The sequence below is a fragment of the Heloderma suspectum genome, chromosome 1 (genome assembly GCF_057233095.1).
Source record: "Heloderma suspectum isolate Gila_16-S chromosome 1, 16-S_ref, whole genome shotgun sequence".
In the NCBI taxonomy this organism is placed as follows: Eukaryota; Metazoa; Chordata; class Lepidosauria; order Squamata; family Helodermatidae; genus Heloderma; species Heloderma suspectum.
The window spans coordinates 43,934,747-43,959,941 of NC_139458.1; the positions used below are offsets into that span (position 1 = coordinate 43,934,747).

Genomic DNA, 25,195 nt, shown 5'->3' on the forward strand with positions numbered 1-25,195 from the left:
ACAATAAATGGTTGGAACAGTGAGCTGTCCAAGGAAGTCTACTGAAGGGTGGGATATAAATTAATACTCATAATAAAATATATTGACAAGGGATTTCTCAATATTGATCACATCCCTTAACAGGAGTGATGTGTTGATATTTTTAAAAAAATCTTCTGATAAATAGTCTATGAGAAGTAAGCACTTTCTAATTTTTTTGTTAACTGTCATTAATACTGTGGAAATGGCAGAAAAGTAGAATTCCATTACTCTGGATTGATGAAATTGGAAAGCTAACACATTAAATGTGACTAGAGCTAAGCTGAAACAGAAAGCATCTTCTTGTATGTATGAAGAATCCCCCCTCCCCCCCGCCTTCAAATAGTGTCTTTCTTTCTGGTTGACTTATTTTGGGGGGGATTCACTGCCTTTTAATGAGGGCACTGCAGAGAGATGGTGCTCCCAGTGTGCACTCAAGTAGTCTGCACTCCTCAACACATATTTGGAAGTCCTATGTCCCACTGTACGTGACATTTAGGCAGCAGTGTTTCTTTGTGAGTCTTTTTGTAGGCCCATACTGGCTGCAGCTTTGGCACTTTTTCCTTCAAATTGGTCTTCATCCTAACAAAAGTGACATCACCATGTGGCCAACGTTACAAAGGGCAAGACAAGAGTATTCAGAGTAAGGACAGTCCTTCCTGAATAGTCATTGCCCTCAATCTAAATCAGGTTTGTTTGTCTTCCATGACATCATGAATCCAAATCTGATTACTGTTACTAGGAAGAACAAAGATAACATTTGCCCTCCCCAAGCCCTTATTTTTGTGCTAAAAAGATTTACTGAGTAATACGTTGCTCAGTCCTAAATGTGAATTGAACAAATACAGATTAAAAATAGGCATTCTAATGGAAGTGGTTATCTAGTCCTGTGTATAAAACCTGTGATGTATTTATTTACTTATTTTAAATTTAATTTAGGCAATATCACTTACGCCTGGGGTACAGAATGACCCTCATCGCTGGTTAGCAGAAACAAAGGTAAGTATTGTTTTTAAGGGTTAAGCTAAGATTTAGCTACATCTCTTAATCTGAATGGATCCCTAATTAGTTTGGGAGAGATGCACAGAATACATCTCTCTTAGAAGTATGTTCTGTACAAGTATGTAGGCATTAGTCACACTTTCATCTATTTCAGTATTTGGTCCATTCTTCAAGGGCACCATCTGGGTATTCTGTCTGAAACTGCATGTAAGATTGAGCGATATGTTCACCAAAATCGCACAGTGATAATTCACACTTGCAGTAACAACTAGATTGCATTTTTGAAGAGGTAATGGTGTTCCACCCATATCCTGGATATTCTCATGTGACTGTAGTAATGGAGATTGGAAACTCAGGTTTTTCCCTGTACCTGTATTTTATGCTGTCTTCACTCTAGCATCTTCAAAAAGAAAAAGAAAATGTCAACATAATGTTTTGTTCTCTTAGCGTTCAATACAGAGATAACAGTGGCTTGATGCAGGGATAATTATGAGTGATCTCCTAACCATGCTTAAGAACATAAGAAGAGCCATGCTGGATCAGACCAAAGGTCCATCTTGTCCAGTCTTGTGTTCACACAGCGACCAAACAGCCACCTGTGAAAACCCACAACTAGGACATTACTTCAGTAGCACCCTCCCACTCATGTTCCCCAGCAGCTGGTGTGGGAAACCCACAAATAGGACATGAGTGCAATAGCACCTGCCTTTCATGTTCTCCAGAAGCTGGTTACATAGGTATACTGCCTCTGATACTGGAGGTAGCATACAGCCATTGGGACTAGTAGCCATTGATAACCTTATCCTCCAGGAATCCGCCTCATCCCCCTTTAAAGCCATCCAAATTAGTGGCCATTACTACATCTTATGGTAGTGAATTCCATAGTTTATCTATGTGCTGTGTGATGAAAAACTTTTTAAATCTGTCCTGAATCTCCCTCCAATCAGCTTCATCAGGTGACCCTGTGGTCTAATATTATGAAAGAGGGAGAAAAATGTCTCCCTCTCTACTTCCTCCACACCAGTTTTGTACACCTCTATTGTCATGATTCCCTTGGCCCCCCCTTTCCTTAAGTACTCACAAACACACAAAAGGAGAGGCTTCAGTCTTACGCCTCTAATTCATTATTCACAGGTTCATTACAGATGCAAATCCTTGAAGACTCTATGGCTACAAAGGAATGCCTCCAGGGGATTCAAATGGGATCAACGAAAGTTGCTCACAGTTTGAAAGGGCGGCTGTCTGGCTAGGTTAACTTAGGGAGGGAGGTCCCACCCCTCACGTGCTGCTTCCCTGCATTCTCACGTATCACTAACTGGTTCGAATGTCTGAGCTCCGCCCCTGACGTTTCCCTCTTAGCTCTGTGTCTCCGCCTCGTGTCTCTTAGGTCACAGTCCTCAAGTCCCTCCTCCTCCTGTTTGCTGCTTCTCACAGAGACGGGGTAAGGAAGAAGATTCATGCCCAGCCATCTGGGAGTTGGAAACCTGAGAAGCACACCTACCCATATCTGAACTGGCCTGTGAAAAAGCCTCCCCCTGTTCTGGCTGCTCCTCTTCTGAATCTGAGCTGCTAATTATCTCCCTGTACTCAGAATCAATCCTGACATCTACCATGTCTCCCTTTATTCACTTTTTCTCTAAACTAAACAGTCTTAGAGACTGGGAGCACCCTGCAGACTGCTTCTTCCTTGCTCCTTTGCTCTCATTTTCCCCTCTTCTCCTCTCTTCCTGCACATTTGAAACCAACTACAGCATTACATCTGCACCAGTATTTTTCACTAGCCATGGTTAGCTCCAAACCGCCATTTTCAAACTCACTTCTAACCATGGTTGCAAGCTGTAATCTGAATTTGGGCAAGAATCTCTTAGTAGCACTCATAGTCAACAAAAGGGTGGGAAAAGCAGTACTGAGGTACAATCTCAAAAATGATAGAATGATCTCAGTACGAATCCAAGGCAAACCATTCAACATCACAGTAATTCAAGTCTATGCCCCAAGCACTGAGGCCGAAGAAGCTGAGGTTGATCGGTTCGATGAAGACCTACAACACCTTCTAGAACTAACACCAAAAAAAGAGGTCCTCTTCATCATAGGGGATTGGAATGCTAAAGTAGGAAGTCAATAAATCACCGGGATAACAGGCAAGCATGGCCTTGATGTACAGAATGAAGCAGGACAAAGGCTAATAGAGTTTTGCCAAGAGAACACGCTGATCATAGCAAACACTCTTTTCCAACAGCACAAGAGGCGACTCTACACATGAACATCACCAGATGGTCACTATCGAAACCAGATTGATTATGTCATTTGCAGCCAAAGATGGAGAAGCTCTATACAGTCAGTAAAAGCAAGACCTGGAGCTGACTGTGGCTCAGATCATGAGCTTCTTGTTGCAAAACTTCGGCTTAAATTGAAGAATGTAGGGAAAACCACTAAACCATTCAGGTATGACCTAAATCATATCCCTTCTGAATATACAGTGGAGGTGAGGAATAGATTTAAGGGATTAGACCTGATAGACAGAGTGCCTGAAGAACTATGGATGGAAGTTCCTAACATTGTTTAGGAGGCAGCAACTCAATCCATCCCAAAGAAAAAGAAATGCAAGAAAGCCAAGTGGCTGTCTGATGAGGCTTTACAAGTCGCTGAGGAAAGAAGGGAAGCGAAAAGCAAGGGAGAAAGGGGAAGATATACTCAACTGAATGCAGATTTCCAGAGAATAGCAAGGAGAGACAAGAAGGCCTTCTTAAATGAACAATGCAAAGAAATCGAAGAAAACAATAGAATGGGAAAGACTAGAGATCTCGTCAAGAAAATTGGAGATCTCAAGGGAACGTTTTGTGCAAAGACGGGCATGATAAAGGACAAAGAAGGCAGGGACCTCACAGAAGCAGATGAGATTAAGAAGAGGTGGCAAGAATACACAGAAGAACTATACAGGAAAGAACTTAATGTCCCTGATAGCCATGATAGTGCGGTCACTGAACTTGAGCCGGACATCCTAGAGTGACGTCAAGTGGGCCTTAGGAAGCATTAGTAACAACAAAGCTAGCGGAGATGACAGTATTCCAGCTGAGCTATTTAAAATCCTAAAAGATGATGCTGTTAAAGTGCTGCACGCAATATGCCAACAAATTTGGAACACTCAACAATGGCCACAAGACTGGAAAAGGTCAGTTTACATTCCAATTCCAAAGAAGGGCAACGCCAAAGAGTGTTCAAACTACCGCACAATTGTGCTCATTTCACATGCCAGCAAGGTTATGCTCAAAATCCTACAAGCTAGGCTTCAGCAGTATGTGAACCGAGAACTACCGGAAGTACAAGCTGGGTTTCGAAGAGGCAGAGGAACTAGAGATCAAATCGCCAACATTCGCTGCATCATGGAGAAAGCAAGAGAATTCCAGAAAAACGTCTATTTCTGCTTCATTGACTTCACTAAAGCCTTTGATTGTGTGGATCACAACAAACTGTGGCAAATTCTTAAAGTGATGGGAGTACCAGACCACCTTACTTGTCTCCTGAGAAACATGTACGAGGGTCAAGAAGCAACAGTAAGAACTGGATATGGAACAACCGAGTGGTTCAAAATTGGGAAATGAGTACAAGGCTGTATATTGTCGCCCTGCTTATTTAATTTATATGCAGAGTACATCATGAGAAACGCTGGGTTGGATGAATCACAGGTCGGAATTAAGATTGCCGGGAGAATTATCAACAACCTCAGATACGCAGACGATACCACCGTAATGGCAGAAAGCGAAGAGGATCTAAAGAGCCTGTTGTTGAGGGTGAAAGTGGAGAGTGCAAAAGCTGGTTTGAAACTCAACATTAAAAAAACTAAGATCATGGCATCTGGCCCCATCACTTCCTGGCATATGGAAGGGGAAGAAATGGAAGCAGTGACAGATTTTATTTTCTTGGGCTCCAAGATCACCGCAGACGGTGACTGTAGCCATGAAATTAAAAGACGCTTGCTCCTTGAGAGGAAAGCTATGGCAAACCTGGACAGCATAGTAAGAAGCAGAGACATCACCTTGCCAACAAAGGTTCATATAATCAAAGCTATGGTTTTCCCAGTAGCAACGTATGGCTGTGAGAGCTGGACTATAAGGAAAGCTGAACGCCGAAGAATCAATGCTTTTGAACTGTGATGCTGGAGAAGACTCTTACGAGTCCCCTGGACTGCAAGGAGGTCAAATCAGTCCATCCTAAAGGAAATCAACCCTGAGTGCTCATTGGAAGGACAGATGCTGAAGCTGAAGCTCAAATATTTTGGCCACATAATGCGAAGAGAAAACTCCCTGGAAAAGACCCTGATGCTGGGAAAGATTGAAGGCAAAAGGAGAAGGGGACGGCAGAGGATGAGATGGCTAGATACCATCACTGATGCAATGAATATGGACTTGAGCACACTCCGGGAGAGAGCGCAGGACAGGAAGGCCTGGCGTGCTATGGTCCATGGGGTCACGAAGAGTCGAACACGACTGAACGACTGAACAACAAGTGAAAACATTAGTGCATAATGTTGCAATATGGTTAACTCCTCAGATCAAAGGATAGGAAATTTATAACAAGGAAGGGAGAGTGCATGTATCCATAGCATATACCCACTCGTAACCATGGTAAGGAGACTAAGCGGCATTATGTTTGCAGTGGGCCAAATATTTAATGAAGTTTTGAAAACACCTCCTTTTAACTCCTGTTTTCTGAAGTCTTGAACTTCATTGCCTTGAATTCATATATGTTAGGAAACGTTTTATGAGACATAGAGCCAGTTTGCATGATGAACCAACCCACGGTTTGTTAACCATTTGGAAATCATGGAGAACAATCCAGGGACAGAGTGTCCCTGGGTTGTTTAGCTCTTCAGAAGCAGGCAAGTGATTGGGATCCAGCACGTTTGCTCCTGCTCACTCTTGAACAAGCCATGGTTAACAAATGTTTAGTTGTGTGAACCGGGTTATATGGAACCTGATACGTTGTGCCTATAAGCTTTTATTTCTTTATTTTATCTTAATAGATCAAACAGGTGACTGTAAACTTCTAGTCATTGTTTTTTACATTGGTGACTTTGTAAGCAACTTTGTAAGCAAGTATCTTTTGATAGTATTTAGTTTCTCATGATCTGAAATACATTTTCTGCTTCATGAGACAAGACTTGTCCTCATTGTATATTAGGGTCACAATGTGGGGAGAAAAGTTGACCAACTGATTTGGGCGAAATTGCATTTGTTTGTTAGCAAGATTGCCTGAAGTTATTGATGGGCTGGTTTTGTAATGCACATGGCACAAAAGCGAATGTCACTATAAATAGTGGAGATAAGAGTTTGCATTGGAGGACAAGGGCTGTAGAGGAAACAGACTCACTATTCAGATTGTTGATGCTGAAATCCCAGGCAGTAAGTATCAGGAGGACCTTTCAGAGGGCATGTAGTAATTGATTCATAAATCTGCCAGTTGAGTCCTTTCTTAGTTATTAGTAGGTGAGTCTTGAAATGAAGGGCCCTTTAAAAATACTGTAGTTGGTCACATTTGCACCCAAAAAACAAACAGCCTTAATAATTGGTTTGCAAGAAATATGGCTTTGACCCACCAGTTTTCTCATTGCTTGAGTTCCTTGCATTTACAGATAACACTTTCAAGAGACCAACAGCATTTCCTGAAATTTAGAGGGCTGTGTGGCGAGCGCCATGTGAACTGTGGCGTTTCTGAGGTGCCCCTTCCTAAAGCAGCCCCCAGCAATCTCCTTAATGTTTGGGAGCAGCCTCCAATTAAGCATGAGGATGGGCAGCTGGTCAGGCAGGGTGGGGGGAAGGAATGGAAGATGCTGGTGATTGTGTGGAAGCATATGCACATCATTAAAATACTCTTTGGAGCCTAGATGTGGGTCTTGTTTAAAGCATTTTAATATTAGGATGACATTACTGGCAAATAGGAAATAAAAGAAAAATAGGATGGCATGGAAAACAAGGGCTGGCCTTTATTGAGGCATTTATGCATGCACACAGACTGAAGAAATTAAGGGTTTGTAGTAATTTCAGTGGAACTACAATTGGCACCATCTGTATCAGTGCCTTTTCTAATCTGCCTGCAATGGGCTTATAGATATGGAACCACAAAGCAGTTATTCGCACATTGTACACTCTTTGCTGTAAATTGGAAACATGTAGTGAGACCAAGCAAGTGGTTGTGTATTGGGCTATGTAAGTGAGTGTTACAGTGTTAAAACTACTAACAAGATACTATATGGGGGGTTTAATTGTTCCAGATGAAGATGTACATTTTGTTCCTTATGAGCTATTAGAAGGCTAGGTTTGGACCCTACTTTGTGACATAGCAGCTTTCTGTGTGCCAGGGTTAGAAGTAGGAAACTGTGGATAGTATTCAACGTTAGTCCTACATAGAACAGACCCACTGAAATGAATTAGACTTAAATTAGTCACAACTAACTTAAGTCCCATTCATTTCAATGAGTCTACACTATGTAGGACTAACATTGGATGCTATGTTAACCTATTCAAACATGTAATCTTCCTCTTAAATTTGGAAGTGATACAGTCCCATCCTTTATTAACCTCATAAATTAGCCTTTGTGGCTAGATTCTGAATTAAGGTGGGAGAGGGTCTTGTTCTTGTTGCTAGGATTGAAAGAGCTACTTTGTTTTTTAATACTTACATACAGCCTTGAGCTACTTTGTTTTTTAATACTTACATACAGCCTTCCTTTTTCCAAGGAAGGGTTTTCTGCCATCCCAGCCCCTTTGAACACCAGATCCCCAAATAATATGGAATTGTGTTTTTTTTAATGTCCCCTCAGTTTCAAAAGCAGTTCACCTTGTGTTGTGGAGGGCTGTTTGAGAAACATGCATGGAACTACATGTGGTAGTCCATATGTAACACATTTCACTCCCTCTAATAGCGAATTCAGCTACTGAGTGCTGACAGGATTATAGACAAGATGGAGCCACTGAGAAATAAGAGGGAGGCATCAGCATGCTTAGGGGGACTCCAAAGTTTGCAGGAGTTAAAACCCCTAAGGTGACAGCGACCCGTAAAAACAGCCCACTGAGGACTGAGCATCCTGATTGGCCACAGAATGAAGAATGTATATGTGGAGGAGAAAGGTGAACCAGGTGGTGGCAGTGGAAAGGGGGGAATGCTGGAAGAGGGCATGACTGGCTGAATAGGAAGGAGCACGCCACACTGCAACGTTTTCTTGTAGTGTGTGCATTTAATATATATGTACGCCCACCCACATACACTCTCTTCCTCCTCTCCTCTTTGACTGCCATCAGGTTGGAGGAAGGGAGTAATAGGAATATGGGAAGCTGCCTTATACCGAGTCAGACCATTGGTCCACCTAGCCCAGTATTGTCAACACCGACTGGCAGCGGCTCTCCAGTGTTTTTTCTTAGCCCTGTCTGGATATGCCAGGGATTGAACCTGGGACTGTCTTCATGCAAATCATGTCCTTTGCCACTGAGCTGTGCGTAACAATGCTTTGAAACATGTATGACCACATAGGGTCCACTTTACAAGAATGGCAAGTAAACAACTTAATTTTATTTTGCCTTTGCTTGAAAAATCAAGGTTACAAATAGAGAAATGTGATGTCCACACCAGCCAGCGACTCCAGTACATACTAAGATGTCCTGTCACATTTTCTGAAGACCGTGCGCAACAGCTCCACTTCAGGGTTCTTGATCGTGAAGAGGCTTCTAATGGCATTTAGCTGTAAATCTGAAGTGGAGCTGGTGCGTGGGGACATTGGGGGCAGGGCTTGTGTGAGTGCCCCCTCCCCAATTTAAGCCGTCATACATTTGATTGAATGCCTGAATAGGGCTACTGACTTGAAATGTAAGGAATTTATTCTTGAGCAAAGGAATACAGGGCAAAAGCCTTATTTCTTAAGGTAATGGTTTTAAAATATGATTTGAACATCTGAAATCACTTCAGCACTTTGAAATATTTGTGGAAACTATTTTCTTTATTTAAAAACCACAAGCCACTCAAAACAGCTAGGATTAAGTCCATATGTCAACTTTATTCCTGTACAAAGTAAACTCTTTTTCTTAAAAAGCTACAGATAACATCCTTTGATGCAGGGTACTCCCACACTTGGCTGTTTTGATGGTCATAACTAAATTGCAGAGTTATAATGTATAAGCTTTGAGCTGCATTTGTGACCCTGCTTCTTTAACTGATTCAGTTCTTAGCATTTCAAATTCATTAGTCTTTTGTCTTGGTATCATGAATTGTCACCATGACTTTTCAGTGGAATGTCAGAGTTTTCCTATGCAACATCATGCAGACTCTTGCACAAGTAGAAGCACAAGAACTGCTGTAGATCCTCTGTACGATAATAGCAGTGCATGAATAGAAAATGTTTGTGGAATTGCACTAGTGGATATTTTCATTCTGCTCTCAGGTCTTGACATCCAGTGCATCATCTGCCAGGAAGCTACAGTGTCTTTCCTCTTGCACAACGTATTCCTTCCCAAAAAGTTCACATTGATGGTGTATAAGTTCAAAAATACTTAGACTATTCTGTGCATTTGGCTCATGGCAACAAACTGGCGCTATTTACTGATATGCCTCATTCTTTGTCTTTCACTCACATGTGACCCAAAACCTTCAGCAATAAAGACTTTAGAAGGTAAAAGGTAGCATGTGGTGTAAGTGTAATCACTGCATCAGTTAACTTTTTTTTTAGAAGTAAATAAGGCATCACACAGACAACAGGATATATCTAGAATTAAAACACACCACAAAAGATGCCAGAACTCAAAACCATCTTCTGAAGTGCAGTCATTCCATTTTAGGTTCTACAAACTTTCAAGAATACACAGTGTATTCTTCCAAACAGTGTATTCTCATGTGGTGCTCTAACATGAGTGTGAAATGTAAAGCAGCCCTACGATGAGGGTAAGATGCCTTCTGTTTGCAGAAGGGCACTTTTGGAACCCATCCAAGGTATTTTGGAACATCTTTACTTATTCAGAAATGTATGTGCGTTTGTGGGGAAACATTTGCCGGTTGACCCAGAAGCCTTATTTATCTCTTCAAAGCAATTAATGTAATAAATCGGTAACCCGAGGGTGGTTCTCTTTGCTGAGATTCATAGCTGTTCTTCATTCTCTACTTTCTGTAGGGGATGTGAAACCTATTTATTTCAAAAAGTGTTTAGCTTTTGTTTTTTTCTTTGTCTGACTGTTTCTTTGTTTATGTACTCCTTTGCTCTTCTAATAATTTTGTAGGTTTTATTAAGTGTTGTGGTTTAAAAATGTTTTATAGGAGCCGCCTTGAGCTTTGGAAAGGCAAGGTGCAAATATCTTAAACTGGTGACTGGTTCTGTCAAAGAGGGCAGTATTGGCCACCTTTTGATGGTATGTAGGTAGGGCAGGAGCATTGCCAAATGCAGAATTTATCCATGTGTAGTGCACTCCTGCATGTAGGAGTGAATTGAGAAACGTAATCTGCATGTAGATTGGTTTTATTGGATTATGGAATCTTCCGGATGTAATATAGGTTCAAACCTATCTTTGGCTTCAGGACTTGACAGGAAATAGTAGTTCCTATACTCCATCAACACCCATCTTGGTGGATTTCACTTTGGTTTGTGTTTTTAACCTGCCTTTCCATGAGAGGACACGAACTAAAACTGGCAAAAGTTTACAGGAAGTGTGTGTGTGTGTGTGTGTGTGTGTGTGAGGCGGGGGGGGGAGTACTAACAGGACTACAGCTACAAAAGCTTCCTGAATTCTATCACATATTGGATTTGGCAAAGGTTTGCTCTAGAACTGTAGTTGAGGAACACTGTAATAAAACTCTCTCTGTAAATATTATGCAAATACATTTTCTTCTAGACTAAACTTCGATGGTTGTGTGAAGAAGTGAAGGAGAGAGAGACAAAGGAGAAGAAGCTCCGGCATCACCTGCTGCAGAGCCGAGAGCAATTGAAGCAGCTGACCTTGAGCAAAGAGACAGAGCTCCAAAATCTCATGGGTCAAATAGAAAAGCAGGAGCAACTCCTCAATGAAGTTTACCAAGAGAAGAAAGGTGAGTTTATTAGGCCATATTCATTAGCAATGAAATCCTTTTAATTTCCCTAGTCAGTCCAGCCCTGATTCATCTAGTAGGAAATAGAAATTCCAGTTGTGCAGACCGGTGTTAGAACCACAGATTATCAGAAATGTGGGGCTGCCGCTGAAAATGGCAGCCCTGTGTCAGTTTTCTCCCTAACCCTCCATATTGCAACTTACTTCATATATTGATGTCATTATTCTGACCGTTTCCCCCCAAACATACACAATATGGTGCGTGCACTCCCCCCCTCCCATGCCAGCTGCAGCCATTGAAATGGAGCAGGGGGAGGGGGGAAATGTGCAGTGTAAGAATATACAAGATAAATTGAAGTACATGTTATGGATGGCGAGGGTTTTTAACTTGGTGAGACACTGCCATTTTCAGCAGCAGCCCTGATTTTGTGATATATCAAGTAGTAATGCTGCTTCGCTAACAATTGCATTTCCATATAGTAAAATACCTGAGCATCCCAGGATTTGTAAAATGGATAAGAGGTGGAGAAACTAGTTTTCTAGTTGAAAGATTGGAGGCATACTGGATCTGGAATGAGGCAGGACTTAGGATAGGAGGCAGCATTTTAAGAAGTTTTTGCCTTTGTAGTTCATTTTATCTTTAAAAGAGAGTCTACAATTTCTCCATATTTTAATAATTACTTCCCCCCTTCTGAATCACATAAAGAGAATTGTTTATCTGTCTGCTAACCCAAAAGTCGTGCAGAACACATATACGAAATAACCACAGATAGTAAATGTCAGAAGATGGCCTGAAATCTTTTTATGAAATCTAATGGTGTCTAAGTAGGAGATTTATCTGTAAATGATATCTCTCCTCCAAAGCTAGTAAAAAATTCTCCCCCAAAACAAGCTTTGTGCCAATTAAAAATGAATTGTGATCAGCTATATACAGGGAGAAAAAGTGAGTACCGGAATTTTTTTTTTTAAGCTACTGTGTTTTCTTTGGGAAAACAGGCATTTAGCATGGACAGTTTTTAGAACCGGAATGGAACTAGGGATTTTTTTTTATCTAACTGCCTTGATTGTACAGCACACTGAATTAACAACATGTTCTGCCTTGTTTTTTGGGAGACCTGTAAAATATAGCTTTCGTTTCCTATATTCTGAGTATTGTGCTTTCTGTATTTGCATACAAATACTACAGAAATGTCCCCATGGGATCTTGTTACTTCTCTGATTGCTAACTCTTTCATAGTTAGTTCTGCTTATTTCACCGCTTTCTCTTTTATATTCCATTGCCATATGTTTCACAAACATGCTGCTTTCCTCTAATTTGAAGGAGAGTGAAATCGGGGTTTTTGAAGAGGCTGCACATTTTTGATGTGTTGAAAGGGTGCTTCGCTTATTGCATATGTCAGATGTATACGAAGGAGGCTTTAAATGGAAACATGTGCTCCTTTCATTCACACATTATATTTTCAGATGTACAAACCAATGTATTCTACACATACACTCATTAAGGGGCTAGGATTGGCTGAAGGACAAACCAGATGTTATGGAAAGTATACAGCTGCTCCTCCAAACATGCACCATCCATCTAGTTTCTCTCCCTCTGCCTCCCCTGTAATATTTTTCTATGTAGAAGTGTACTGGGGTGGGTGGGTATGAACTGATCAGAAAAATGTAGGTCTGTCATTGGCCAGGGCTGTTAGAAATGCTTCACACATTAGAGTGGTAAAACTGAGTTTGCCACTGTGTGCTGGGACAGCATAGGATATTTTGCTGCCTGAGGCAAAAGACAAGATGGCACCCCTCCCCTATTCCATGTACAGAAGCTGACCAGACAGGCAGTCGAATCTTCCTTCAGCACTGGTGATGATAGTGTTCCACATTGCACCAGAGTGCAGCAGGCTAGCCTAGGATGTGCAAGGCAGGTGCTGTAGCGCACAATATATTAACTAAACTTAAATAAAACTGTCTGCTAACACCTTCCATCTGCTGCCTGAGGTTTTTTCCTAAAGAATTATTGTACTTCTGCAAATCTCTAGATTCCCCCAAGCTTACTGATACTTCCTTCTCGTTGGTATTGTTGCTTGGCTACCTGATACTGCAGTTTAAGAAATGAGAGTGCTATTAGTATATATGAGGTTTATCAGCAACAATAGAATCTGGCTTCTAGCTCTGAATACTTGTATTTATTTGGGGGATGTATATACCATACCATACCATATCGCCTCAGATGGCCTTCTCTCTGTCCCATCAGCCAGGACAGCTAGGCTGGTGTGGACAAGGGAGAGAGCCTTCTCTGTGGTGGCCCCCACTCCCTCCCTAGAGAACTCCTCCATGCCCCCTCTTTAATGAGCTTCCGCCACGCATTGAAAACTTGGTTGTTCAGGCGGTGGGTTAGGGTATTTTTAGAACATGATGTTTTAATGCTTAATTTTACTGTTTTGACTGTTGTATTGTTGTACATTGCCCAGAGTGGCCAGGTGACCAGCCAGATGGGCAATTAAGAAATTAAATCAATCAATCAATCATCAATCACCTGCCATCAAGAAAGATCCCAGGGCAATTCACGAAATGTTTTAAAGTAAATAAAATAAAATACAATCAATATAAAACAGTACAATACTTTAAGGTGATAATTTTACTGAAATTTAGCTCATTTGATACCTAGAATTCTTCATTTGCTTTTAAGAGTGTAATTTTCAAAGCATTGGATGAATATTTACTCACATACAAATAGTGGGAAAGTATTAATTCATATCTGCTCTGTATAAGGCGCTAGACATTGAATATTTATTCAGCTAAGAAAAGCAATTGCGACTATCATTCAGGAACATGAAATAGTCACACCTGCTAGAAACTTAAATGCTCATAACAATTCCAGTTAATTTTGCAACTATGCATATCAATATAATGTGTGTGGGGGGACATACTAGAAAAATAAAATCAATTGGGGGAAGAGATGGTGCCAAGAACAATGAGGAGATTTGTGCGCTAGCATTTTTAGATGTTTAAATTTTATTCCTCTCTCTTCCCAGTCACCTAAATGTATAATTTAACTGCTTCATTTTTGCAGTGGTAACAAGATGCTTGGGTGGGATTTTTTTTCCTGCTGCTAAAACATTTTCCTACTAGAAAGAAATGGTAATCTAGTCAGCAGCATTGATACACATCTCTGTAAATATTTTAAGACGTTTTGAGAACCAAGTGTCACTGATTTTCTTAGGCTGGAGACAGACAGTAGTTTTGAGAGAGATTAAAGCGTTTTGAGAGAGGCATTGCTTCTCATGGTGAACACACATTTTGTTTGCCCGACTCTTGCTTCTGAATAAATAGGCTTTGCAAGTTTTTGAAACAATACAAGAATCTGCAAAATCTGTTTACCAGAAATGACAGTGGAATAAGTGTGCATACCACAAGCAGCAATCTCTCTTTCAAAATAACATTTATCTCTAGCCTTCCATCTCTAGCTATCTTCAGCATATCTCATTCATGTAATCATATGACTAACCAACTCCCCCCCCCCTTTTCATATATAATTGTTTTTGTTGCTGTGGTAACCTTCTATAATTTCTGTAATACATGATTTCAGGATCTTCCTATTGCCCAAATAGCTTACAAAAGACATTTAAAAGCATGATTTAGTAAATAAACAGTTATAATTGGAGACAGGCCTGAGTTGACTTCATATTTTAGTATTTATACTGCCTTGGTTTGAAGTTTTGGGCATGCCACTAACATCAATAATGTAACTTATATAATATAGGAAAATGGATCTACCCATCAGTATTTTTTTGAAACCCTAAATTGATTTTAATCAAGGCGATTTTAATCACTAAAAGGGTGATTGTATTGGTTTAAATTAAGCCTCCTTTTAGTACTACATGTATTTCCTAAGTGATGACTACGAAGGAACAGAACTGACCTCCATGTTTGTGTTCGTTTGATTTTAGGGTTAAATCGTTGTGTGTGTGTGCTAATCAGTTTCAGCCAAGAGGTTGATAGCTTAGAGCATGGATGGGCAAAATGGTGCCCGTGTGCCGCATGCAGCTCCCTTGGTGATAGCAGAGTCAGATTGATGAACATGAGACTGAGTCTGGAAAAAAATACTTTAACCTAGAAGTTTCCTTAAACTTGTCACAATCATGGCTTCTTCTTGTTACAGAGAGAGAAAATGGAGGAGCTTCTACTAGCTCCATTATGCAGGGAAACAAGGAAAATGGAGTGGCCTCCTTCTAGGCAAAGAAAAAAACATGCCAATACAAAAAGAGGTGTGTGTGTGTGTGTGTGCGTGCGCATGTGTGTGCGTGTTGGGGGGGGTCACTAGGTCATTGGTCACTAGGCAGTGCCTACTATCTCCTCCTTAGCCACTGGTGGAGTGATTCATTCTATTAACCCCTGACCCCCAGAGTTATCCCAGAAGGCTTAGAGTGGAAAGTCTAGTTAACCCTTGCATGCACATGCATCTCCGCCTCAAAACTCCTCCCTCCAGAGTTATTCTTCTGTTGTAGTTCTTCCAACACGCAGCTCTCCAGTGTGCCCCCCTCAAATTCGGGAGGACCCTTCAAATCTACATTTAAAAAAACAAAGAAAAAAGCTGGAGCTGCTAAAGAGCTCCCAAAGGGTCAAAATTAGCTTGTTTTTGTTTTTTGTTATTTCCCCTTTCAGGACTAGCTGGAGACTTGGGGAAGTATTGGAAAGATGGAGGACACTGAGAAGCATCAGTTCAACACTTCAGAGCAAGAGGATCACATTGCCAAGGGGGAGATGTTATTCCCCCCTCCTTTTGGTGCTCTTACTCAGTTCGCCTTTCCCCCCACTTTCGGTGCTTCTGAATTGCGCTTTTGGGTTGCTCCCTTCTATTACTGTTATTTCTCCCCCAGACCTTCGCAAGTGTGCGCAAATTAGCTCATATGCAGCCTTGTCTTGTCAGTTCCCTTGCTTGTTACCTCCTTCACTTCAGGACAGCTGTAACAGACAAAGACATTGACCAGGAAAGACTACACATATGGACAGCTGTAGGAGCATGCTTGTGCACTTGCGAGAGACCAACAAAAAACATAATAATAACTACAACTCCATCTGCACAATTTGTGAAAGAATGTAAGAAATTTTAAAAAAAACACTAACACATTTTCGTACTCCTGAAGCACCGAAAAAATATATATTTTAAAATGCGGCAAATGAAAAGAGGTAGCAATCGGAGTAGGGAGAAGGATGAGGTGAGGAGACAAGATGGCTTCTGTCACAAAGGCTCCTGGGATAAGTGCCAGAACCAGCTGGAGGACTGAGGAGGAAGGAAGGGAAGAACAAGCCACAGCAAGTCGAATCATCTGTCAGGCATACCATGGGTAGTTCTGTAAACAACCAACCCCCCCATGGCTTATTTGCAGGGTGACTTAGCATGACGTGTGAACCTGCCCAATTTCTTACTGTCATTGGTCCAGCTCTCTCAATCAGTTCTCTGTTTCCAGCAGTTCTGAATCTTTCATTTCTTCCCCCCGCTCCCCACCTCTTCCTCTGAGCTTCTGTAGAACTTTATAAGATCTTGGCTTGTGAGCAAACTTCCTGACTTCTACATTCTAACCCTAAACTATGGGTGGGAAACTTTGGGAGGTCTGGGGAAAATTTTCACACTCATAGGCCACCCCCCCCCATGGGCCGCACCTCCCCACACACACATTTGTCAGTCCCTAGTTCCCAGTATGAAGCCTATAATAACATTATAGTATATGACCTATTTTACCATATTTATAATGGTTGACCTCAAAAGGATATTTTCCTCATGGTTTTTTTGTTGTAAAGAAAACAGCTTTCAATTCAGTCTGTTTGACTGAGGGGCATTGTTTCAGTTTTTAAAGTGAGTATAAATGTAGGTTTAACATACTTTCTTGTGTGTGTGCGCGTGCTTTCGTTTATTTTAAAGTTGGTTGTTACAACAGAGAACTTACAGAACACTCATATACATGTCTACTTAGAAGTAAGCCCCACTGTGTTCAGGGGGACTTACTCCCAGGCAGGTTTATCTGGGATTGCAGCCTTACTTTTTAATTTGCCATTATATTAGGTATTCAGCCATACTCCTATTAAACAGCCTTTCCCAATACCAATACACTACATGGTTGTTACAGTAGTTCTTCAGTAGTAGGCAAGAGCAAAAAGAGCTTCAGAGAAGTTATAGAATGAGTGATGAAAAGGGTGTGTGTTGAAAGGCAAATTCAAGGGTTACCCTGGGCCATTACAAATCAGGCTCCATTCATAATTAGCTCATCCTACCACAAACCTACCCCCTTCTCTTTTACTTACATTAGTAGTGACAGCCCACAGTGGTGCTTCTGTTAGCTTCCAGTAGAGAGTACTACAACTGTGGTACAACCATGGTACTCTCCTAGAAAATTTGGCTCCATTGTTCCTATCACCCATACTACAAAAATCAGAGACAGTGAACCAGTTCACATGTAACGACACCCCATGGGTTAACCCCATGGGCTGTTGGGGACAAGAGGAAGAGAGCAGATGTGCGGCCTGTGGTGCACTCACCACTTCTGCTTTTACTCACGAGTGGTCCTTTGTAGGTTGTTGAGCATGATGTCTGAACCTGGACTGCTCAGTTGTTTAGGGGCTAAACAACCGAGCAGTTAGCCCAACACCAAGCTCTGGAACATACAAAGGAGTTGGTCATGGGTTGCTGAGTAGAAGAGAAATGGTGGGCAGGTCCCAGGCAGCACACCTGTTCTCTTCTGCTCTGGCATAACAGCCCATGTGTTGTTTAATCCATGGGCTGTCATTATGTGCAAATCAGGTCAATGGGAACTACCTTTCCAATGGCTCCTGGCAGACCTGGATGCTGATACATACAGTCTAGAGCCTAGGATGCCCTGCCTTATCACCATGTAGAGGGAAGGGAAAGGGCTAAAAAGAGAAAGCGGGGTTTGTTTATGTTTTTGTTTATTTATTTATTACATCTCTATACCACTTAATAGCTGACACTATTCATGGGTTGCGAGGCTCAGTTATGAAGACCAAACTTTGGAATTGACTCGAGAGGAGGGCAGAATGATACAGATTTTGTTTAAAAACATTGTTTTCCCTGAGCCTATTCTAAGTCCGGCTCGGGGATGGTTGGGGTGTCCACCAGTATATAGAATTAATGTTTCCCTGTGTTAAAGGCAAAAGCAGTTTAAAATTACATGAACGTTCAGCTATATAAATTAGTATATTTTTGACCTGTTAGTTTTGCAGTTCCCATTTTAGTTGCTGGATTCTTATGGACAAGGCCTATCACAGTGTAACATTATGAATACATAGGCCTAATCTTGTACATGGGGAGTTCTATTGTTTTCCTCCAATTATAAAAGTGATTGCTGCTCTCTGAATTGTAGTTCTTGGCTTCTGCTAATTTATGCAGCTGTCTCATTTAAATTACATAATTATGGAGTATCCAAAACATTAGATGTTATATATTTTTTTATAGTGGAAGCTAATGTGCACTAAAGACAATTACTTTTGCATGGTTTTTGTTCTTGGCTTTTCTAACTTACATAAGGGAGGAGAAATATTTGTCTAATGTATGGATCTTCATCATACTCTTTTAATTTTTAAATCTTCCATGGCTGGACTGAGCAGCCTTGAAGTGTAATCGTCAATGAGTTTCATATTAAACTAAAAATGTGAAAAAGCAAGATTAAAAGAAAGTAAATCTCTCAAACTGAGCAATGTTTAAAAGCAATTCTAAAAAAGAAAACATCAATGAAATGAAAATAGTAAATATCCACTTGATATCAGCAATGAAAAGCCCTTGCCCGTTGATTTGCACAAATTCATTAATTGGATTATTATAGACAGCCATACAAAAGGAGTTTTATGTGTTGTGGCATAATTTTGCTCTGTTTACCTTCCTCCCCATGAACTAAATAATGAAATCATTTATGCATTCCTCATATTTGTACTGCACATACAGAATGATGCCAGGGAAAGTTCTGCGCATAGAAATTCTCTATAGAGGATTCAGGACAGAAGCACTGTTTGAATCAGAGAGGATTTTTTTGGTCTATCTGTTTCAGTCTTGTACAGATTTAAAGTTCTAAATCCCTTTAAGAATGTGTCATGGATTCACACACTGCCTTCCTCACCCTTTCTTGCCCAAATTTCCTCTCCCTTTCATGGTTTTCTTTGACCATGCTGTAGCTTTTTCTCTGCATCAGTGCTAGACACATCAACAAGGATTCTGGTTTTACTCTGATTATGAGGACAAACCTGGGTAGCATTAACCATGGATGCAGATGGTACAGTACACTATGGAGAAGGGAGGGGAAGGTTGACCATAGCTTGCTGCAGATCCCTTAACTATGGTTGGCAGATTAGGAATATTACTTCTGCACCAATCCAGAGCCCATGCATGCATGCTCTCTCTGTATTGGGTAGTACTAATTGAGCAGTCAGTTTGAGATCTTTAAAAAATTAAATTGAAACTTTCAGATAATCACTGGAACCTTTGCTATACTGCTTGAGTAGGCAACTCCAGATGTTTTGGACTACAGGCTCAGCCAGCATAGCCAGTGGTTGGGGCTCATGGGGCACCAGGTTGCCTACCCTTACTCTACTGCAATAGTCACAGTCTTCCCCAGTGAAATAATAACAGGTGAGTACTTCTGTTATTGGAATCTCTTGCAATGTTAACTGAATAAGCTATCTTGCAAAAGAGTAATTATTGCCAAAATATTCACATGGGGAAAAAAAACAGGATTCTAAACTGCTCTCTGATCTTGGGCCTGTACACTGTAACCATATATATTGAAGGGAGTCTTTGAACAGCTATCTAGGAAAGTAGCTGTTCTTTAAAATTTGCAATCAAAGCAGAAAAGAGTGTTGTTTGTAGTACAATTTACATCTGTTTTGACAAGAATATTAAGCAGTTTAGGGTTAAATCCAAAGCATTTCTGATTGAGGGTTGCATTCATTAAGCTTCACATGTAAGTTACTTAAAGGCAGGCTCTTCAGCTGTGATGAATGATGTTCACTTAAACAGCAAATAGTGAGAAATTAGTCCTGCTAATTGTGTACTCTGCTGCACCTAATAGCATATGCTATTGGCATTTTTGGGATAATACTATACGCACTGGTGTATGCTATATTTTGCAGCATTTCACACAATTAGTAGAAATAGCGACATGTCCACTTGTCTTATTTCTTAGAAGAAAAACAGACTAAAGAATGGAAGGAGAGAATAAAATGTCTTTGGAAATCAACACAAAGTAATTTATTTGAAACATCTGGATATCTATGGGAAAGCAGAGGTTGTTGTTTTTTTGTGCCTACTAAAGCTATACCTTATCATAACTATATCATAACTAAGCCCAAGTATGTGTAATTGAAGTAATCACTTATTCTTCCCCTGCTTATCCTTGCCTCCATTTCCCCATTCCTCTGATATTTCCCTGTGTCTCTTTTAGATTGCAAGTCCCTTGGGGTAGGGATGTTACATACCTGTCCTTTGTATAGTGCCATGTTCTTAGGGGGTAATATATAAATAATAATAGTAAATAATCTTGAGTATCAAGTGGAATGTGCTCTGAGCTTCTGGATGTTAATGGAGAGCAAGGCTATCAATGGCTACTAGTCATGATTGCTGTATTTTAGTATTGGAGAAAGTATTCCTCTCAGTACCAGTTGAACACAGGTGGGAGGGTGCTATTTCACTAATGCCCTGGTCGGCCTTTGGTCTGATCCGGCAGGGCTCTTCTTACGTTCTTATTAAAGCAAATGAATGAAAGAAGATTCTGTGCATGCTTAGAGAATGTAGGTTTACTTATGCAGGATTTTGTTCTATGGCTAGCTTTCCTGGAGGCTGGCTGAACACCACTTGGCTGGTGCATGTTCAGTTTTATGAAGAGGGTCATACTATGACGTACTCATGGCTCAGTTCAATGCCTCACACAGATTGCAGACACCTTTTGCTGCCATAGGATATGGTAGCGGCCACAAATCTAAATGGCTTTCTAAGGGAATAAGGCTACCAATGGCTACTAGTCATGATAACTATATGCTATCTCCAGGATATGCTACCTCTGAATACCAGTTACAGGGGAGCAACAGAGGGAGAGGCTGTTGCCCTCACATCCTCTGATATTTCCCTGTGTCTCTTTTAGATTGCAAGTCCCTTGTGGTAGGGATGTTACATTTCTGTGGGTTTCCCAGAGGTATCTGGTTGACCACTTTCGGAAACAGGATGTTGGACTTGATAGCTTTTGCTCTAATTCAATAGGGGGCACCTTATGTTGAAATGTAAAGTGCTGCTGTGTGTGCCTAGCAGAGAATTGAGTTGGTCTGTTTGACTTGCAAGGTTAAAGATTTCTTTACCTTTTATTATGGTCACCCACCCAGTCACCTTAAAACATCTTTTCATGTCTCCTTTTACAATATGTTTGCAAAAGATGTTTCTATTATCTTATTTTCAGTTGAGGAAGAGATAACACTCAACAGTAAATAAAGATTTGAAATTCTTACATTATCCTGATCAGTCAGTGCACCTAATTTTTCCATTCTCTTCACACGCAGCCTTGCTTCGGTTGCTACTGTTACTGCTTGCAAATTCAGCTTTTTTCTAGAACAGAGAAATACTATGTTCAAAGAACAAATTATTAGAATTCATTTTGGCTTCTTGTAGGAATAAAAAACCTGTTCAGGTTTATCTTATGACCCGCAGGGTCTGGATTAAATATATTTGTTTATTTTTAGAGATGTTCACAGCAGCATATTTTTCTATTGTTTGAATTGAGAGTAGTTAAATCATGTGGACTCCAGCAAACAATTGCTATTCAGTTTTTAAAAATATTATTTGCCATTACTTTGCACAAATATGTGTGTGTTTACCTTTGATGTCTGACATAAACAGAACTGGAAATCTATATTTTATCCTGGGGCTGAAGCAGCTGCACATAAGCTGTATTTTAAAAAGATTTTATATAAATTGACCTTTTGACCACATCTTAAACACTGAGGTATTATTGCTTTCAAAAATATCTGTTGGGGGATTTTGAGAAATCAGAATCCTTTTTTAGTCAGTTTTGAGAAACCTATTGTAGGCTAATGTTAGACAGGCCATCAAAACTGCTTGGCTCAACATGCATGTTCCTTTATTAAATTGATCTGTGTCACTGGACCCTTCATTCCCCATCCTTCCATAAAAATGTCCAGCTGAGTTTGCTTCTTATTCTCTTCCTTTATTGCCTTTTCAATGAAATAAGTCTGCTTTGAATACCTTGCTTACTACTGTTTTTCTAATTTTAAAATCGGTTTCTCAGTCAACTATCCATTTCCCCTTCTCCCCAGAACATTTAATAGGATATTTGGGGAAGGGTAGAGCACATGCTTTGCATGGGGAAGGTCTTGGGTTCAGTTCCTGGCATCTCCAGGTAGGCTTGGGAAAGTCTGGAGAGCTGCTGCCAGTCAGTGTAGATAATACTGAGCAAGATGAACCAATTGTTTGAAAGTCTGCATTCAGCGCAGTTATTTATTTACACTATTTTAATCTTTTAAAACTGAATAAAGAAATAAGAGCCTTAAAAGGTGAATGTTATGGGCATTCACCAGTAAACTGCAATAGCTTTGTATGTTGTCATCAGTTTGAATTGCATAATTGTATCTTTTGAATAGGTTGTTGTTGTTGTTCAGTCGTTCAGTCGTGTCCGACTCTTCGTGACCCCATGGACCATAGCACGCCAGGCCTTCCTGTCCTGCGCTCTCTCCCGGAGCGTGCTCAAGTTCATATTCATTGCATCCGTGATGCTATCTAGCCATCTCATCCTCTGCCGTCCCCTTCTCCTTTTGCCTTCAGTCTTTCCCAGCATCAGGGTCTTTTCCAGGGAGTTCTCTCTTCGCATTAGGTGGCCAAAATATTGGAGCTTCAGCTTCATTATCTGTCCTTCCAATGAGCACTCAGGGTTGATTTCCTTTAGGATGGACTGATTTGACCTCCTTGCAGTCCAGGGGACTCGTAAGAGTCTTCTCCAGCACCACAGTTCGAAAGCATCAATTCTTCGGCGCTCAGCCTTCCTTATAGTCCAGCTCTCACAGCCATACATTACTACTGGGAAAACCATAGCTTTGATTAGACGGACCTTTGTCGGCAAGGTGATGTCTCTGCTTCTTACTATGCTGTCTAGGTTTGCCATAGCTTTCCTCCCAAGGAGCAAGCGTCTTCCTTGTTTCAGAAGGCCAGCATCGGTAAAACTATGTTTTTAACTAGAGGGGTGATTTGAGACAAAAAAATGTTAAAATAATTATCTCCTGTCTTTATCCACTGCCCTTTCCTAGAAAGACTTTTGGGGTATTGATACATTCCAAAAGATGGGACAACTTGGCTTTGCATGCACACAAATTTATCCAAGGTTCTATTTTTCATAGATCTACTTTGAATGAAAGGTCTCATTCAGTAAATCTCATTTCAATACCTCTGGGGTGGATTGTCCCACTGCTATCTGAATTAAGCTGACTTTATGAGTCTGGACCTGATCCATGCTACTTTTCTGTAGGCAGGCAAAGTGCCACAGAAATACAGATTCAATTACATAAGGAAACATAGCAGAAAGGGGAATGCTTTGCCTCTCATCTTAGCAAGTTTTGTTGGCTAGGGAACTGAACTGAGTGATGATGACATGACCTGTGACATATTGTGAATACATGAGAACGTAATGGAAATCAAAGATATTTAGGCTTGCCAGGAATGGGCTGAGAGAAGAAGGGAATCATGGCTGATTTCTAAAGTATTGGTTAGCACTAACACTTCCTCATTAGTGTGGCCTGCAGTATTGTAACAAGAGTTACATAGATGTTGAGTGAATAGGAGAACCTTGCAGATTTTTAGGAGAGCAAGAATGTTTAGTGCGGAATGTTGAGAAATAAACTGAAACAATTCAGCACAGGGTGTCATGTCACAGGCTTTTATTTCATGGCACCTATTACGAATATAATTAGATTGTGTTTACTCATTAACCTTGTAAAATGCACTCAGCAATAAACTTCACACCTCAAGGTGACACAGTGTGATTTGTCTGAGGATGCTATCAATTTCCTTTCTTCTCTTGTGCAAATATGAATTAATTACGCTGGATGATGATGATGGATTAAAAACCCAGGATGTTAATATTTAGATCTCTGTGAGCTTAGCTAGAGAAAAAAATGAGCAACCTAAAAAAACTATAGTCATTATGTTTTAGTTTTAGACTAGCTGTGCACAATCTTTTCTGCCACATCAGGTGTCATTTGAGGTGGTGAGGGCTGCACGTGTGCATGCACATACATGAATATTCACATACATCTCTCCTTCTCTTTCTCTTTCTCTTTCGCTTTCTTTCTCTTTCTTTCTCTCTCTCTCTCTCTCTCTCTCACACACACACACACACACACACACACACCCCAACCACACATTGTGCTTGTCTTGTATACGTTCTAGTATTTAAAAACCTTCAGTTTAAGACAGGGGTGTACAACTTGTGCTGTGTTCCCTTGGGTGTGATCTGTGGGAGGGTCCTTGCATGCACAAACTACCCCCACTCACATTCACTCACATCTTCCCTCCCCCCATTCACTCACACAATCACTTCCCCCATCCACTTACAAATACACACACTTACCGCTTTAACGTTTCCCTTCCCTCTGCCCCTGAAAAAAAGAGAAAAACACACTCTAGGAATTGGCTCTATGGTCTCTGTGATAGAAGACCTGTTCCTAGAGTGTCCCTAGGAAGCAGGAAAGAACCTTTGATGCTGTAGAAATGATGCTTCTATGGCAGGAACCATAGAACTTCTAGGAGTGCCATCATGCATTAAAACAAGCTTTGTGCTCCTGCTTGCCTTGTTTTAAAATTTAAAAGGGGGGCGGGTGCATCTGCCAAAGTTGCCCAACCCTGCTATAGGGTGAGTGGTGGGATAGGCCAAGTGTACTTCTCCACCTCAACAATGTGAACTTCTAGGTCAGGCACCCAAATGTCTCAAAAAAGTCAGCATAGGTTGAACATCATCACGCATAGTCATCTCATAAGCGAAAAACGTTGCCTTCAGTGCACTATACTTGTGTCTTGGGAATATTTCAGGCAGCCTGATTATTTTGGTGCCATGTTCAGACTT

The 25,195-nt window shown here is 40.8% G+C and overlaps 1 protein-coding gene across 13 annotated transcripts in view; it reads left to right on the top strand.

Annotated features, from left to right (window-relative positions):
* Window positions 1–25,195, top strand: part of CEP128 (centrosomal protein 128) — a 270,101-nt gene that overhangs the window by 95,434 nt on the left and 149,472 nt on the right. For 11 of the 13 annotated variants that reach the window (XM_084841323.1, XM_084841327.1, XM_084841325.1 and 8 more), the window contains 2 exons: window positions 958–1,017; window positions 10,890–11,082. In XM_084841323.1, coding sequence (XP_084697449.1) covers window positions 958–1,017; window positions 10,890–11,082 — 253 coding nt within the window. Of the gene's footprint in view, window positions 1–957; window positions 1,018–10,889; window positions 11,083–15,234; window positions 15,341–15,737; window positions 16,957–25,195 lie in introns of those variants that run through there. The other 2 variants (XM_084841330.1, XM_084841331.1) reach the window with 2 other exon arrangements.